This window comes from Thermobia domestica, chromosome 4 (assembly GCF_964235325.1).
Source record: "Thermobia domestica chromosome 4, izTheDome1.hap1.1, whole genome shotgun sequence".
NCBI lineage: Eukaryota > Metazoa > Arthropoda > Insecta > Zygentoma > Lepismatidae > Thermobia > Thermobia domestica.
This window is the reverse complement of record NC_137457.1, coordinates 279,336,661-279,352,338: the sequence shown is the minus strand read 5'-3', so window position 1 is coordinate 279,352,338 and position 15,678 is coordinate 279,336,661. Positions and strand designations below refer to the sequence as shown.

Below are 15,678 nucleotides of genomic sequence, written 5' to 3'. Positions count from 1 at the left end.
CATTTAGATCAGAGTCAGGGATGCGGTAAATTGAGATAATTATTAACTTAATATTGCTGAATATGATACCAGTCAGTTCAATTACCCCTTCTATACAAAACATACTTGTGTCGAGTATTTTATATTCCACTACTGTACCTAGTCTTAAATAAATCGCAACTCCCCCACGAATCATTGTCTTTCTACAATAGATGGCAGCTAATTTATAATTAGTAGGTACATACATACTAGTTTCTTCATTTACTAGCCAGTGTTCATTTATACAGAGTATATGACACGGAAAATCATTTAAAAATATATCTAGTTCTGATAACTTATTTCTTATGGATTGAATATTAATATGAAACAGCAAAAGCTTTGAATTATTGTGTTCTGTACAGGTGCTTTTTACATTATTTGTAAAGTCATGCAAATTACATTCAAGAGGTTGTACAAGGGTAGAATGTTTAACCTGGCTCCATAGTGAGACTGACTCTGGCATGACAATGGAGACAGGTTCATTTACAAGTTTCCCTGTTCATGCCACTCCATTACTATTCTACTCTTGCACATATTTGATTGCACTCTACATGCAACATTTACTATTTCATTACTTACATACATCTTACCTAATGCGTTAAGATGAAATCCATGCGTAGTATGAAACCTTTTGCCAATCTTACTTAGATCAACTACACTGACATTTCTGAAATGTTTGGAAAGCTTGTAGATTTCTTCATTCACACGTTTCACTTCTTCGTTAACACATGACCATGTTGGTAAATCATAGCGATAAGGTACAGTAAAAATAAGAACATTAGTAAATAACAAAACTTGTAATCGTCTTCTTAGTGTCTGTAGGAATACGCTGGCTTCATTCTTGGCAATATCATTCGTACCTGCTAGAAAGACTACGAGGTCCCTTACACCCATATCAGCACATTCGTGAGTAGTTTCAGTACTAACATCCTTGAAGGTTGCACCTGGTTTTATAGTTCCTTTGACTTGTTGATATCCTTGGTGGTAAAGTCTAGAGGCTACACTTCTTCCTTGACTGTCAGCATATATGCGAATCATACCCGTTGTTGATGGGCCCTTTACTTGCTTATCTTGAACACGATTCTTCTTTGTACAAGGGGGACTAAAATTATCCACTGGTTTGTTTTTGTCATTTAATATTTCAACGTCAAGGGCTAGAAATCGATTTTTTAGTGGGATGGTTGACAACTGCATACTATCATTACATTTATTCGACTTTCTCTTGTTCACCGGTATTGTAGTCCATTTATTACTATTAACGCCGCTGGACATATTTGAATTTTGTTTTACAACAGGCCTAGAGAATTTTACTACATCACACGAAGCAATAGAATTTTCACTTCTTATGACAGCTTTGTCTTCGTGAACATACTGATTTTGGACTACAGAAGTACTCTGAGGCGATACAGTGTATTTGGTTGATTCTGAAACTTTAGCATTTTTCCTTACAACGTCACTCCAGGCTTTACTATTTAGCCTTGCACTATCATCATCATAGTCAGTAACGATACTCTGTAACTGTCTTTGGTGTTGAAGTTTATGAACGTCCTGTCCTAAGAGTTCAACAACTTTTCTTAACGACGATAGTTCTTCATATAGTTTACTAATAACTTCAACTGAAACTAACATTTCATCTTGTTGATTGTCTTTTGTTTTCTCTCGACTACTACACGGGATGCACACCCAAGTTAAAACACTAGTATTTTTGTCAATCAAGCTACACTTGCCAAAATGAAAGTATTCCTGACATCTTTCGCACTTTATACCGTTCTTCAATATTCTTTTACATTTACCACACTTTGTGCTATCTGTATTTTTACCAGAAATATGGAGAGCATCCAAACTACCAGACACACTGTCCGCCATCTTAACAGACAGCTGAGTTTTACCGTAACTTGTACCGTTTGGAAGGTATTGCATGTTACATGTCAGGCACTTCACGAATATTTCATTAATGAGGCACTTCATTAATCTGCACAGACTATTGCGTTTTGTTGGTTTCGATACATCGAATCACAATGAGTTCCTGCATCGAATGTAATAAGAATATTGTGAGACAAGAAACAGCTTCTAAGTTACAGTGCTCGGACAGTTTGAACTTATGTCATCTTAAATGTGCTAAATTAGAAGAGACGGATTTAGAATTCAAACAATCCTGGCGCAGCAAGTCTTGTGATAAGACAAGAAGACGTAGCTTGCATTTAGAATCCACTTCTTTACCAGAGACAGAATTACCAACTCTTTCTAATGTGTTTAAGTTGTTACAAGAGCTAAAACAGGAAATGTCAGATCTAAAGGGATCGAACATTGAAACTTGGACGGGAACTTGGAAACTCATTAGAACTGGCACATAAAAAGTTAGATGAAAACGCCGATTTAATCAGGAAACAGGCGGAAACAATACAAACTTGTTTAGCCACTATAGAACAATTAAAACAGGAAAATGTGACACTAAAGAAAAAAATCACGAACATTGAATATGATATACATGAGAAATTTATGGTATTAACAAACAAATTAATGAAAATGTATTAGATATTGTAAAGTCTGTGGGGTGAGCATTAGATATGACTGTTATAGATGAAATGATCGATGCTTGCCACAGATTACCTGATTCATCCTCTGGCACTGGTGGCGGTATTATTGTAAAATTTGTAAGGCGTACAGATAAAGAAATGTTCATTAAACAAAGAAAAGTAAAAAGAAATTTAAACACAGTACATTTGGGTCATACCTACATTCAGATGATTTATGTTAATCACTCTCTCACGTCATGCGGAAGACGTATCTTTAGTCAAGCTAGAAAGAAGCAACGCGAAAATAACTATGCTTACTTATGGGTATTCAGGGAATATAAAACTGAGAAAGAAAATGGAAGATACGTTCGTGTATGCTTTAAGAACACTCGAGGATGTTAACAACCTAGTTACAACCTAATGAATACTGTAAGGATTGGTAATTTAACCATTTACTATCAAAATGTTAGGGGTTTAAATACAAAGTGTCAGGAATTTTATTTAAATACTACATTAAGAAACAATTTTGATGTAATTGTTATTACCGAAACTTTGTAACTTTTACATAGTAACTTTTGTAATAATGAATTATTTGATGATAATTAAAGGTATATCGATGCGATAGAAATGAAAATAAACGTGGTGGTGGAGTGTTGATTACAATAAGGGATAAGTACGATTCCAAACTGGTTGACTTAAAGAGTGAAACAGAATCTAGTTGTAAAAGTAGTTGTACATAGTGTATCATACTATATTGTGACTGTATACTTTACACCTGTGTCTTCTATTGATAAGTATATGTCTTTTTATAACATGTTTGAGTCGCATCTGGATTTTCAGTATCATAATATACTAGTTATTGGTGATTTTAATTTACCTCTATTTAGTGATTCGAAATATGACTTACAAACCGGAGGTAGCGCCTACAAAAATTTGCTAAATTTTATGAACCTATATAATCTATTCACTTTGAATGACATTAAGAATAGCAATAACAAAACGCTTGATTTAGGGGGCCGCGGTGGCTCAGTGGTAGAGCGTTCACCTCTGGTGCTTGGAGTCCTGACTTTGATCCCAGCCCCCGCCAACTGAACTTTGTGATGGACAAACACCGCGTGCGAGGGTTTCTTTGGGGTTCTCCCGTTTCCTCCCACTTTCTTCATTACACCATTTCATTCATTACTCATCATCGCCGTCTCCTTTAGCCTAGCCGGCATAACCGTGGGACGTAAAACTCAGATTTCATTTCATTTAAAAACGCTTGATTTAGTTTTAACTAATATTTTAAATACTGTAGTAACTAGAGAATTAATGTCGATGGTATCTGAAGACAAGCAACATCCTGCTCTAAGAATATTAATAAGTACAAAAAGTAATATTAGTAGGGTCAAGGATGGAACTATTTATTATAACAATTTTCGAAGAGCAGACTTTCTTCAATAGTGTAGAATGTTGCGTGATACGAATTGGTCTGCCTTGTATAATGCAGATTGTGTAGATTGTCTAGCTATTAGCATATTTTATAATAAAATTAATGAGGTTTTTTCTAGTACGGTTCCGAAAATACGAAAAAGAACAAGTAGAAGATATCCATGAAAGATATCATTAAGATACTAAAATTAAAAGATTACTATCGGAAACATATTGCGATAGCGGAAGAATATAAGGAATTATTTAGGCAAGCAAGGAAAAAAGTAAAAACTATGATTAGTAAAGCATACTCAAATTATTTACGAGTAATAGAAAATAATATAAAATCTGATCCAAAATCTTTCTGGAACTTCTTAAATAATAAAAAAGTAAATGGTAATTTAAGGAACCATTCAATGAAGTTTTAAGATGTTCCCCTTGAAACTACAAGTGATATAGGAAGGATTTGCTAGATATTTTCAATCTTCATACACAGATAGCTCTATACAACATACACATCACGAAAATATTCTATCATCGTCACCGAACTCGTTATCATTAGGCTTAATTACTGATGTTGAGTACAAAAATGCTATAAGAAAACTGAAACCAAAACGTCATGTAGTCCAGGTAGAATACCTCCATACTTACTAAAAGCATGTTCAAATGTCTTAATGCGACCGCTATGTATATACAATCTTTAATCTTATAATAAGGGCTCAAGTATTTCCTGAAGACTGGAAAATAACACGAATTTGCCCAATATTTAAGTCGGGTGATAGGTGCAATATTGAAAATTACAGGCCAGTTGCTGTAATTTGCGCTCCGGCTAAGGTTTTGGAACATATCCTATATAGTAGAATTTTTAATCATGTAAAATTCTTTATAGATGTCAATCAACATGGATTTTACCCTGGTCGATCTACAACTACAAATTTAATTAATTTCGTCCAAGACATAAACAGTTAATTTTCAAATAAAACTAGTTCACACGATTTACTTGGATTTTAGTAAAGCCTTAGACAAAATAAATCATAGCATAGTTTTAAATACATTAACATCATATGGATTAATTCAACGTTTTTTGAATTTAATTAAATCATACTTATCCAGAAGGAAATATTACGTTCAATACAAACAATTGAAATCATTAGAAGTACCTCAAGGATCAAATCTGAGTCCATTATTTTTTCTATTGTATATTAATGACTTACAGTTCTCAATAAAACATTACAAGTACCTTATGTATGCATTAGGGTGGGCCGAAAAAATTTTTTTCAGATATTCAGGATTGAGTAGTTATCAAAAGTTGTGCATTGGTACGAAATGAAGCCATGTCAAATATGTTGATTTTAAAACAATATTTAACCGGGCCCCCGTGGCCCTAAAGTTCCCAATTTTTTGATCAAATAAAATGGTTTTAGGTAATAATAACATTTTACCAGACAATACTATTAATACATAAAACATGAAATACATGGTTTCAATATACGCAAATAACTATTAAGAGCTTAACTAACTTTCATAACTACCATATTAACACACGAAAAACCTTCGTGTTGAGCCCAGCTCAGAACTCCCAAACTTTAAGAGAATATAACTTTGTCGCATCTGGATGCAGAATGCACAACACTGGCTTTCCGAAGGCGGCGCTTACATTGCTGAATTCAAATAAACTAGAAACGATATGGCTGCGAGCCTCTCTTCCTGTATTTTCTTGCCTTCGAATTAAGGATATGATTTTGAATTACAACTCAAAATGCAAAACGATCATTAACCCCTTTAAGAAACAAGATACCTCCATTAAAAGAAAAATTAAAGAAATTTAAGAACGGTGTTCACAAGTTATTTGATATTTTCTCTTGCAAATGCTGCGATAGATTAAGCTGTAAGTGTGATAAATCAAGTTAAATACCGCCGTGGGAGTTCATATTAGATCACAGAAATCAGAGACAAATGATAAGTTGCAATGTAGATAAAGCAGAAACCCATAGGCTCAAAAGAAAGCATGACACACAGATCGATTATGATGCTACGGTACCAATTACAAGAGGGTTACAATCGTTAGCCTCAATCCCGTACTTGGAACATACATTAAGCGCTTCCACCCCGAATTCAGACGATGACGAGCTATCGTTTAGAGAATAAAATCTAAAGTAAACCTAAATAAACAATAGTGAGCCCTAAACAAATGAGTACCGCAAAAGATTTAACAGGTATATCGAATAGGTCGGCTGCTAAAATTGTATCCGCTGTTTTAGAAGATATGAATTTACTGAACAAAACTAAGACAAGGTAGTAGATAAAAACAAAATTCGTACGAAACTAGCAAAAAAGAAAAAGAAAAAAGAAACCGTCTACAGTTTAAAGCTACTAATTTTAAGGGTCTCTATTTTGATGGCCGAAAATACCAAACTATAGTTCTAATTGACAATTGCAATAGGCAAAGCACTGAAGAATATGCGGATTATATCGATTTGACCGATTGGTCAGAAGTAATAGTAACGAAACCTCCAATTTCGGCTATCGTATCAATAGAAGAACCAACCGAAATGATTGTGGAAAAGAGGAGGTTTCAGTTTGTTACGTTCCCCTTCCACACACAGGCTTTGGAGAGGTGTGTAAAGGTAGTAACAGAATCTTCTTCAGAAGTATGCGGGAGTGTTGCACGAGACGGTTATATTCGAGCAAAACTGTATCTACCAAGCTTCGAACATAAATCTCAATATTTTGTTCGAAGATTCAACTAAGGAGCTTTAAGTAAGAGGAGGGTGGGTGGGAGGAACTCGCTGTGTAGCCACCTCCACGTGTTGAGTTCTGCGCTGGTTTGGTGTTTGTTGGTCAATTTTTCAACCTTACCTTATGTATTTTGTCCGTACTATTATATCTACTAAACACCAATCAGGCGAAGAGCTGCACATCAGATCAGAACATTTAAAATCCTGGGGTCAAGTTAAAGTATTAGGAATCTTAACCAATTTTCTATACATACTTAAAATAATGGTGTTTATATTTAAAATAATAATAATAACACTTTTCGGACCCGCAGGGCCTGCTGAAATATTTTTTCTGCCTCTGTTTTGGGGAAGAAACATAGCATTATACAACTTTTGCACGGTGCTCAAACTTAATTTCCTGAAAACAAATATTTCAATATTTTCACTACTCACAACCATATTTTTTCAGTATTAACGTTCTTTTGGGCTCCCGGGGCCCGGTTAAATATCTTTTTATCCGGCTCTGTTTTGGTGAGGAAACATGACATTATAAATTTTGCACGGTACTCAAACTTAATTTTCTAAAAAAATATATTTCAATAATATTTTCACTATTCACAACTTTTTTTTAAAAAAATTAACGTTCTTTAGGGCCCCCGGGGCCCGGTTAAATATCTTTTAATCCGGCTGTTTTGGTGAGGAAACATAATATAACATTATACAACTTTTGCACGGTACTGAAACTTAACTTTCTAAAAATATATTTTAATAATATTTTCATTGCTGGCTACTTTTTTTTTTCAAAATTACCGTTCGTTCGGGCCCCCGGGGCCCGGTTAAATATCTTTTTATTCGGCTCTATTTTAGTGAAGAAACATAATATTATACAACTTTTGCATGGTACTCAAACTTAACTTTCTAAAAAAATATTTCAATATTTTCACTACTCGCAACTATTTTTTTTTTCAAAATTAACGTTCTTTGAGGCCCCCGGGGCCCGGTTAAATATCTTTTAATCCGGCTCTGTTTTGGTGAGGAAACATAATATAACATTATACAACTTTTGCACGGTACTGAAACTTAATTTTCTAAAAATATATTTTAATAATATTTCCATTGCTGGCTACTTTTTTTTTTCAAAATTAACGTTCTTTGAGGCCCCCGGGGCCCGGTTAAATATCTTTTAATCCGGCTCTGTTTTGGTGAGGAAACATAATATAACATTATACAACTTTTGCACGGTACTGAAACTTAATTTTCTAAAAATATATTTTAATAATATTTCCATTGCTGGCTACTTTTTTTTTCAAAATTAGCGTTCTTTCGGGCCCCCGGGGCCCGGTTAAATATCTTTTTATCCGGCTCTAATTTGGTGAAGAAACATAACGTAATATTATACAACTTTTGCATGGTACTCAAACTTAACTTTCCAAAAAATATATTTTAATAATGTTTTCATTGCTGGCTACTTTTTTTTTTCAAAATTAACGTTCTTTGGGGCCCCCGGGGCCCGGTTAAATATATTTTAATCCGGCTCTGTTTTGGTGAGGAAACATAATATAACATTATACAACTTTTGCACGGTACTCAATATTAATTTTCTAAAAAAAATTTTTTCGGCCGTTTTCGGCCCACCCTAGTATGCATACGATGTAAAATTATATAAAGAAGTAAGGTGTATTACAGATACAATAGAACTGCAAGAAGATCTTGATTTAATAAATAAATGGAGTGCAGAAAGTAAGCTTAACCTCAATATTAAAAAAGTGCATTTATGATAAAGTCAAGAGCGAAGGAGCGTATTAATAGTTATTCATATACTCTTAATGGTGAAAAGATGGAAGAAATTACCGCATGTGAAGATTTAGGGGTAAAAGTTACACGTAATTTATCATTTGATAACCATATCACTGAAGTGGTTCTTAACGCCTATAGACAGCTTGGTTTCATTATACGGAACACCAGAAATTTAAATGATATTGTAGCTATTTCTATGGTGTATAATAGCTTGGTTCGGACCAAAATAAAATATATATAAATGCGTTGTTTGGGTCCCATATTATAAATCTCTTCAGGAAAAAATATAAACTATTCAAAAGAAATTCCTAAGGTATCTCTATTTTAAAACAATGGGAGCTTCCATTATTAGAAACAAAACACCGTATAAAACCCTTCTAGATAAATTTAACTATGTTTGAGTAACAGACGTGAGTTTTTTCAACAATTATTTCTCTGTAAAATTATGAATTCTTATGTTGACAATAGTAATTTCTTACAAAAAATTGGACTCAATGCTAGATCAGGCTATCTACGTAAGCGACATCTGTTGACTGTAGATGTTCCAAGAACTGAAATGTATAGAGGCTCGCCATTATATAGAATGTGCAGTAGGTTTAATAGCATATCAGTATTAAACAAAGATCTAGATTTAGCATTACCTCTGTCTCTGTGTACAAGGAAGTTAAAAAATATATTGTATTAGAATGTGAATACATGTGTTTGCATACACATGTGTAAAGCAATTATTTGACTTTTAATGCTTTCTTTACTTGTAATACTCTTCACGTTTAATGGTTTTATATTCTTACAATAGTTATTATTGTCGTTGTTAGATATCTACAGGATTTTTGTCAGTATCATTATATTTACTACTATGTATAATAATATAAATATTATATGAACTATCTATATTGTGTACCTTCAATAATTGGAGTTTCTATTCTCCGTTGAAGGACAATAAATTAATAAATAAATATTGTACCAAATAGAAAGTTGTGCAGGGCCTCATGTGTACATGTAATCTTTTACGTGATTTATCATTGACGAAATTTCTCTGAACGTACATATACAGACACACAGACGTCAATACGGAAATGGTAGGTCTTCATTCAAATCTGGTCGTACCTGAATTTACATTAGGCATTTTGACCGAAATACAATTGTTATAGTATAACATGGAAGTAATAACAGTCACTCACAGAAATCTAATAAGATTATGACGCCAATGTTGTAAAGAGTTTTTTTTTTATATACTTACAGAATTTTTCCAGTTAGAAATTCTTTTGATTTATCAACATGAAAAACGTAAGTGTAGCTTATATTACTCTGCAATGTCTATTCCGTAAGTGCCTGGAGGGATTTAACACGCAATACCTTCCAAACGGTGCATCGGTGCAAGTTATGATAAAATTCACTACACCAGTGTATTTCCGAGAAAATTGTATATGAATTTGATGTATCACTTGCACTTATTCCCATCTGAAAAACCAAAACTTGAATTCAATATGGTGGCTCCAAGATGGGGCCGAGATAAGTAACATGTGTCAGAGAATCAGTACTTGATCCAATTTGTTTTGCATATACCCACATTCATGTTCAGTTACATCTAAAGAAACTAAAAGCAATCTTGTGTTCGAGCGTTATAGTAATGTGTGATTGAATACCGGATATAAAGGCCCACAAATATGCAAATTACCGGTATGAGCTGCTAAAGTTAGTACACTACCCACTGAGCCACGGAGAACTTTGCATTTGAATATTTTTTTCACGAATCCCGAGGGAACACTTCGCGAATATACCTGTAAGAAGAGGATTCAACGAGGCAGCCGTTACTACTTGTGAGGCGGTTGTGCCCCCCCCCACCCTTTCTGCTGTCGTCGTTGGTTACTTACTTTTAAATCTTTCTGCATTTTATATATTTCGTCCATACCCTTGCACCCTTGCTTGAGGACATCTCCTGTACGAAACACAGCTGCATTTTCTTGCATACACTGTTGGGTCTTAGCTCGAAGTTGTGCTGTTGATACTTTTCCATTCGAGTGTCGCAGTTTGTTTAAGTTTGTCACAGATTCCTCTCCAGCATTCTGAAATTATATCACAGAAAATATCTACAGATGAAGTTAGCGTCTAAAAGTGTCAACTTAAATATTATTCGCCAACTTGTAGTGAATTAGTGATTAACAACAAACTTAAACTGGTTATTGAACATAGACAAAGATTCAACAAAACATTGTTTAGGCTCAGCAGCATTTTATATGAGGAGTGATCGGAAAGTAAGGTTACAAGGCCTTCAGTGAAACGTGTATATATTATTCCATACAACCAATATAGCCAACAGATAGTAGGTACATTATGTTACTTTTCGACAGTCTCCATATCAGTTGAGTCACTTGTCGTATCGTGGAATGAGTTTGAAGATCCCCTCCTTGTAAAAATCCTGTCCTTGCATGTTCATCCACGTTGTCAGGAAGTGTTTCATCCTTTCGTCTGAAGCGAACCGACGGCCTCCTAAGTGCTCCTTCAAGTGCTGGAACAGGTGAAAGTCGCTTGGAGCGAATGCCGAGCTGTCGGGAAGGTGGTCAATGATGTCCCAGCAAAACTGCTTGTGGTCTTCTGGCTTGTATGCGGGCTCGTCGGTGACGTTTATTCTATCAGCTGCAAACTTTCGACGCCATTCTGCGACATGCTGATGAGACGTTACAGTAACTCCGTAAACCTCTAGCAGCTGCCGGTGAATTTCAGCCGCGGTTATATGTTTCGCCCACAGAATCGAATAGCTGAGCGGACTTCTTCGTGAGACTAAATTTTCCAAACGAGTCGCCATTTGTGTTTACCTACAACTAGCGCCGTAGGTGGCGGATGGCTGAAACTCTGCACAGTTGCCAATTCCATGGATTAAAATTACCGTATACTCCTCATTTCTCTATGAGAGACGAAACTCCAGAAATATCTGCCTTGTAACCTTAGTTTCCGATCTTTCCTCGTATATATTCTAAAACCCAAGTGTTACGAGTCCACTCTATTAAACTTCCTCGTTAGCTTATAAGAAAACAAACATAGCTTATCTTTTCTGCGATTCTCACACATTTACACCCTAATAAACCTTGTAGTTATCTTTCAGTGCAATGTTTTGACCCACACAGAGGCAAACAACAAGGGGGAAAGTAAATTATCGATTTAGTGAGGAAGCAGAGAGAGAGAGAAATCGAGTTTGTTAGAAGCACATTAGTACCCTCATACATACACCCCACGTATGAGATGATTCTTTGTCGTGTCGAGGACAGATTGGGTCACTGAAAGTCGTGGGTCTGTCCGCGTCACATCAAGTCTAGTGAGCCATGTGTCTGCCTCTGTGTCATCCCAGTCACTGTCACGAGTTTTGTGACCTGTTCCATCAGTATTATAGGCAAACTATAGATAGCTAAGTCTTTTTTTAAAAAAAGGTTTTAGCATCATATAAATAAATTGCACTTACCGGTGCAATATCGGGAATTTTAGACCCTGGCTTGTCCAATTCCGCTATAGTAAAAGCGATAGCGCGACCAAACACCACTATGTCAAGAAGAGAGTTGGCACCTAATCTGTTAGCACCGTGGACAGAGTTACACGCATTTTCTCCACATGCGTATAAACCTGGAATTATTTCATCTTGTTCATGGTACCTGATGACCTAGAAAATAAAAATGTAAATATAATTACTTGCAAATGAAATGAAAACTAGTGGTATAATATCATGAATATGGCTCGGATTTATACGTACTAACAAAGCTGAAAATATGCAGTATAAATAAAATAAGCATTTGTGAATCAACTTATTCATTTCAGATTAACTTATTTACACATTGTTTACTTTATGCAGAATGGATTTCCACAATACACTACTAGGAACTAGGAACAAGATGTCACCTTTCGTCTAATATCCGTTAACGTAAGTTTGTAAGCCGGAAATGATCTTCCAGCATCAACTGACGTATCTGAATAATATTTGTACACTTGGGAGAAAACGATAATTACTATTGCTAGCAACACTGTTCTCAAGTCATGCTTATAATGTCTTCCCCTATATTTCATAGCAGTCTAGCAGTAAAATTCAGACAAAGGAACACGAGGGAATTGTTTTGAGGGAAACGGAGAGCACACACCACGCGGAACCAAAGGCTAATTCAATATACAAATAGACAAGACAAACATAATAAAACAGATAAGACAGATATTGTTATTAGATCATCATGTACTACAGTATAGCCTGATACTTTAACTTACAACCAGACACTTAGATTTTTCATTAATTTTAAATGTCTTTTCTTCATTATATTTATACATAATACCAACGAAACTGTTTTAGTTTCAGGTGCATGAAAGTAAATGAATCGATCAAGCATCCATATACTAAAACTGGGTGCATTTTTGAAATCCAAATGTACAAAGACAATGTTGAGAAAGGACGAGATTCCAGAATCGATCGTCAAACTGGGCCATTTCGACCTCTGTGTGTGGTTGAACTACAAAGGAGTAATCCACTTCAAATTCGTTTCTAACGGTCATACCATCAATCTTGAACATTATTTCGAACAATATGCTGCACTACGCAAAAAATATCCTGAATTGGGGAACCGAAAACAGTTTGGTGCAACAGGATAACTTAAAACCATACTCGAACTTTCTGAAATCACGATAATTTACGATCCAACGGGAGGTGAAAACAGCATTGACTGATTTCTTCGCCTGTAAGAACAAGACGTTGTATCGACGTGAAATCGAGGAACTAGCAGAAAGTATCTGCAGTTGATCCAACTCGGGGGACTACATTTTCTATGCTAACCTGCTTTCATTCCGTACAAGTATGTTGTGTACCAGAATGTTGCACGACTCATGATTAATCCTTGTGTAATGCAAATTCATTCTGTACAAGCAAGGACCATTTAACTAGACTTGAGAAAGAGGTCAGTAAAATCTCATCTTCCAGTTCATTTCAAAGAAAATAGAAAAACAATTCCTCAAATAAATAAATCGGTTAGAAAATAGAGAGCTCAGATATTCAACACCATTAAAAGAAAATGTGCTCTTACCGAAAGTCGAATACCTACCTCCCGAATACCGTCTCTGCTCCTATCGGAATCGAATCCCTATCACTCAGGTGCCGTGCTATCTGTGCTGCTACGAGTAATAAAATCCTTACCACTCGGGTAGCATCTATGCTACTATCGAAAAACGAATCCTTACCACCTGTGTACCATCTGTGCTACTGCTGGAAACCGAATTCCTACCACTCGGGTACCATCTGTGCTACTACCGAGAAACGAATCCTTATCACCCGTGTACCATCTGTGCTACTACTGGAAACCGAATTCCTACCAGTAGGGCACTATTTATGCCACTATGGGAAATCGAATCTCTACGACACGGATACCATCTGCGCTACTACGGGGAATCGAATACCTATGACAAGGGTACCATCTGTGCTACTACCGGAAATGAAATCCCTACTTCTCGGGTTCCATCTATGCTACTACCGAAAGGCGAATCCTTACCATCCGTGTACCATTTGTGCTTTTACCGGGTATAAAGTGCTTACCACCAGGACACCATCGAATTCCTACTACCCAGGTTCCAAGTACACGGCTAAACTGTCTTACCTGTCCTTTATAATTACCAGCCACTCCACCCATTGTGTAGTGTACAGTGGGAAGAACAGGAATGGGTTCCTTGGTGACATCCACACCTGCGAAGATCATGGCTGTCTCCGTTATTCCTGGAAGTCTAGTATGTAGCTTCTCCACTGGTAAATGATGAAGCTGAAGATATACATGATCCTTCTTAGGACCAACGCCTCTGTAAAAAAAAAAAAAAAGGTTATACGTAAGTCAGCGAAAACACGCTCTCTTCTGTACTCACTGATTTAGTACGAGGAACTTCCTCTACCGACCCGATCTGTTCAAATCTTTATTCAGTTTCCGAATGACTTGACAAGATGGCGGTGCGGTATCGAATACGATCCGCAAACAGTTTAATAAAATCACTGTAATTATGGTCATGTTTGCGCCATATTTGCGGTTCGAAAACAAACTGTTATAGATAATTTTCTATTCATTTCTTAGCTAACATTAACTAAATTCTACTAACAACAACATCAGGGTTTACATAAATAACAACTTCATCCCATACGAGACTCCCATCACTGATAGTATCAACAACATTAGGAAGATAGTCTAGTCAAGTAGCTACTATGTTAGTCAAATCAAAATCTACAAACTGCTAGAACAGTACCAGCTGGCTTCTGGGGTACATGTTATTAACAGGAAAACAGGCTCATTTAATTGATCAGCATCGAGGGTATTTCTCCCCGTCACCTAGGTACTTACTCAAACTTGCCAGGCTAAAAACTAACAACAAAATTAAGAGTATAAATGAAATTAAGTTTCACGTCCTACAGTTATACTGTGTAGGCTAAAGGAAGCGGTTATGATGGGAATTAATGAAAAGGTGCAATGTAAAAAGTGGGAGTGAACGGGAGAACCCCTAGAAAAAACTCGTGCATGGTGTTTGTCCACTACAAAACCCACTTTGCGCGAGCTGGAATGATACTTGGAACCCTACACACTAGGGTAAACATTGTACCACTTCTCTAGTTTTAAAAAATCAACCGAACTTTCCTTAGTTTCCGAAGCACTTGAGTTACCTCCCACAGGGTTTAGCCTTATCAAAGTCGATAGGGACATAAACACAAACATATCAAGGATAGTTAAAATTCCGACCAAGCTCTTCAGAAGAATTCGAGCTCCAAATGGATTGGATCTCATAATCCGAAGCTGAAGCCCAAGACCACTCGTTTATTGTCCCCGGCAATACTGAGCTACCGTGACCCTGAGAGCGTAAATACACGTTTTAAAAAGAAAAGATAGAAGACAGCATAATACTAATAATAGAACCTTAATATCCTTCTTCAGCGGCAAGGTTGTATGAGATGGGAACCCTTGTTTAAAGCAGTGATGGGCAACCTTTTTGAGAAGAGGATCAAAGAAAAAAAGAAAAACACTTTAGGAACACACTAGAAAAATTATTGGCGGTCTTCGTAAGTTAAGTTAAATGCTCATCTGTAAGTCTGTTTCTAACATAAGACTTCCGAAGTGACCGTTTTCTTTTTCAATCGTCTGATTAGGAATCCTGTCACGGATCAGATATGACGTTTCAGGGTCGCATCTGTAGTTTTGCCCATCACTGGTTTAAAAGTGAGATCC

General features: G+C 36.0%; 1 protein-coding gene across 1 annotated transcript in view; it reads right to left on the bottom strand.

The window, feature by feature from the left end:
- Positions 1 to 15,678, bottom strand: part of LOC145684090 (succinate dehydrogenase [ubiquinone] flavoprotein subunit, mitochondrial-like) — a 109,197-nt gene that overhangs the window by 40,776 nt on the left and 52,743 nt on the right. The window contains exons 9-11 of the mRNA XM_081755975.1: positions 14,077 to 14,272; positions 11,916 to 12,110; positions 10,333 to 10,524 (exon numbers count right to left, since the gene is read on the bottom strand). Of these exons, the coding sequence (XP_081612101.1) occupies positions 10,333 to 10,524; positions 11,916 to 12,110; positions 14,077 to 14,272 (583 nt within the window). The remainder of the gene's footprint in view (positions 1 to 10,332; positions 10,525 to 11,915; positions 12,111 to 14,076; positions 14,273 to 15,678) is intronic.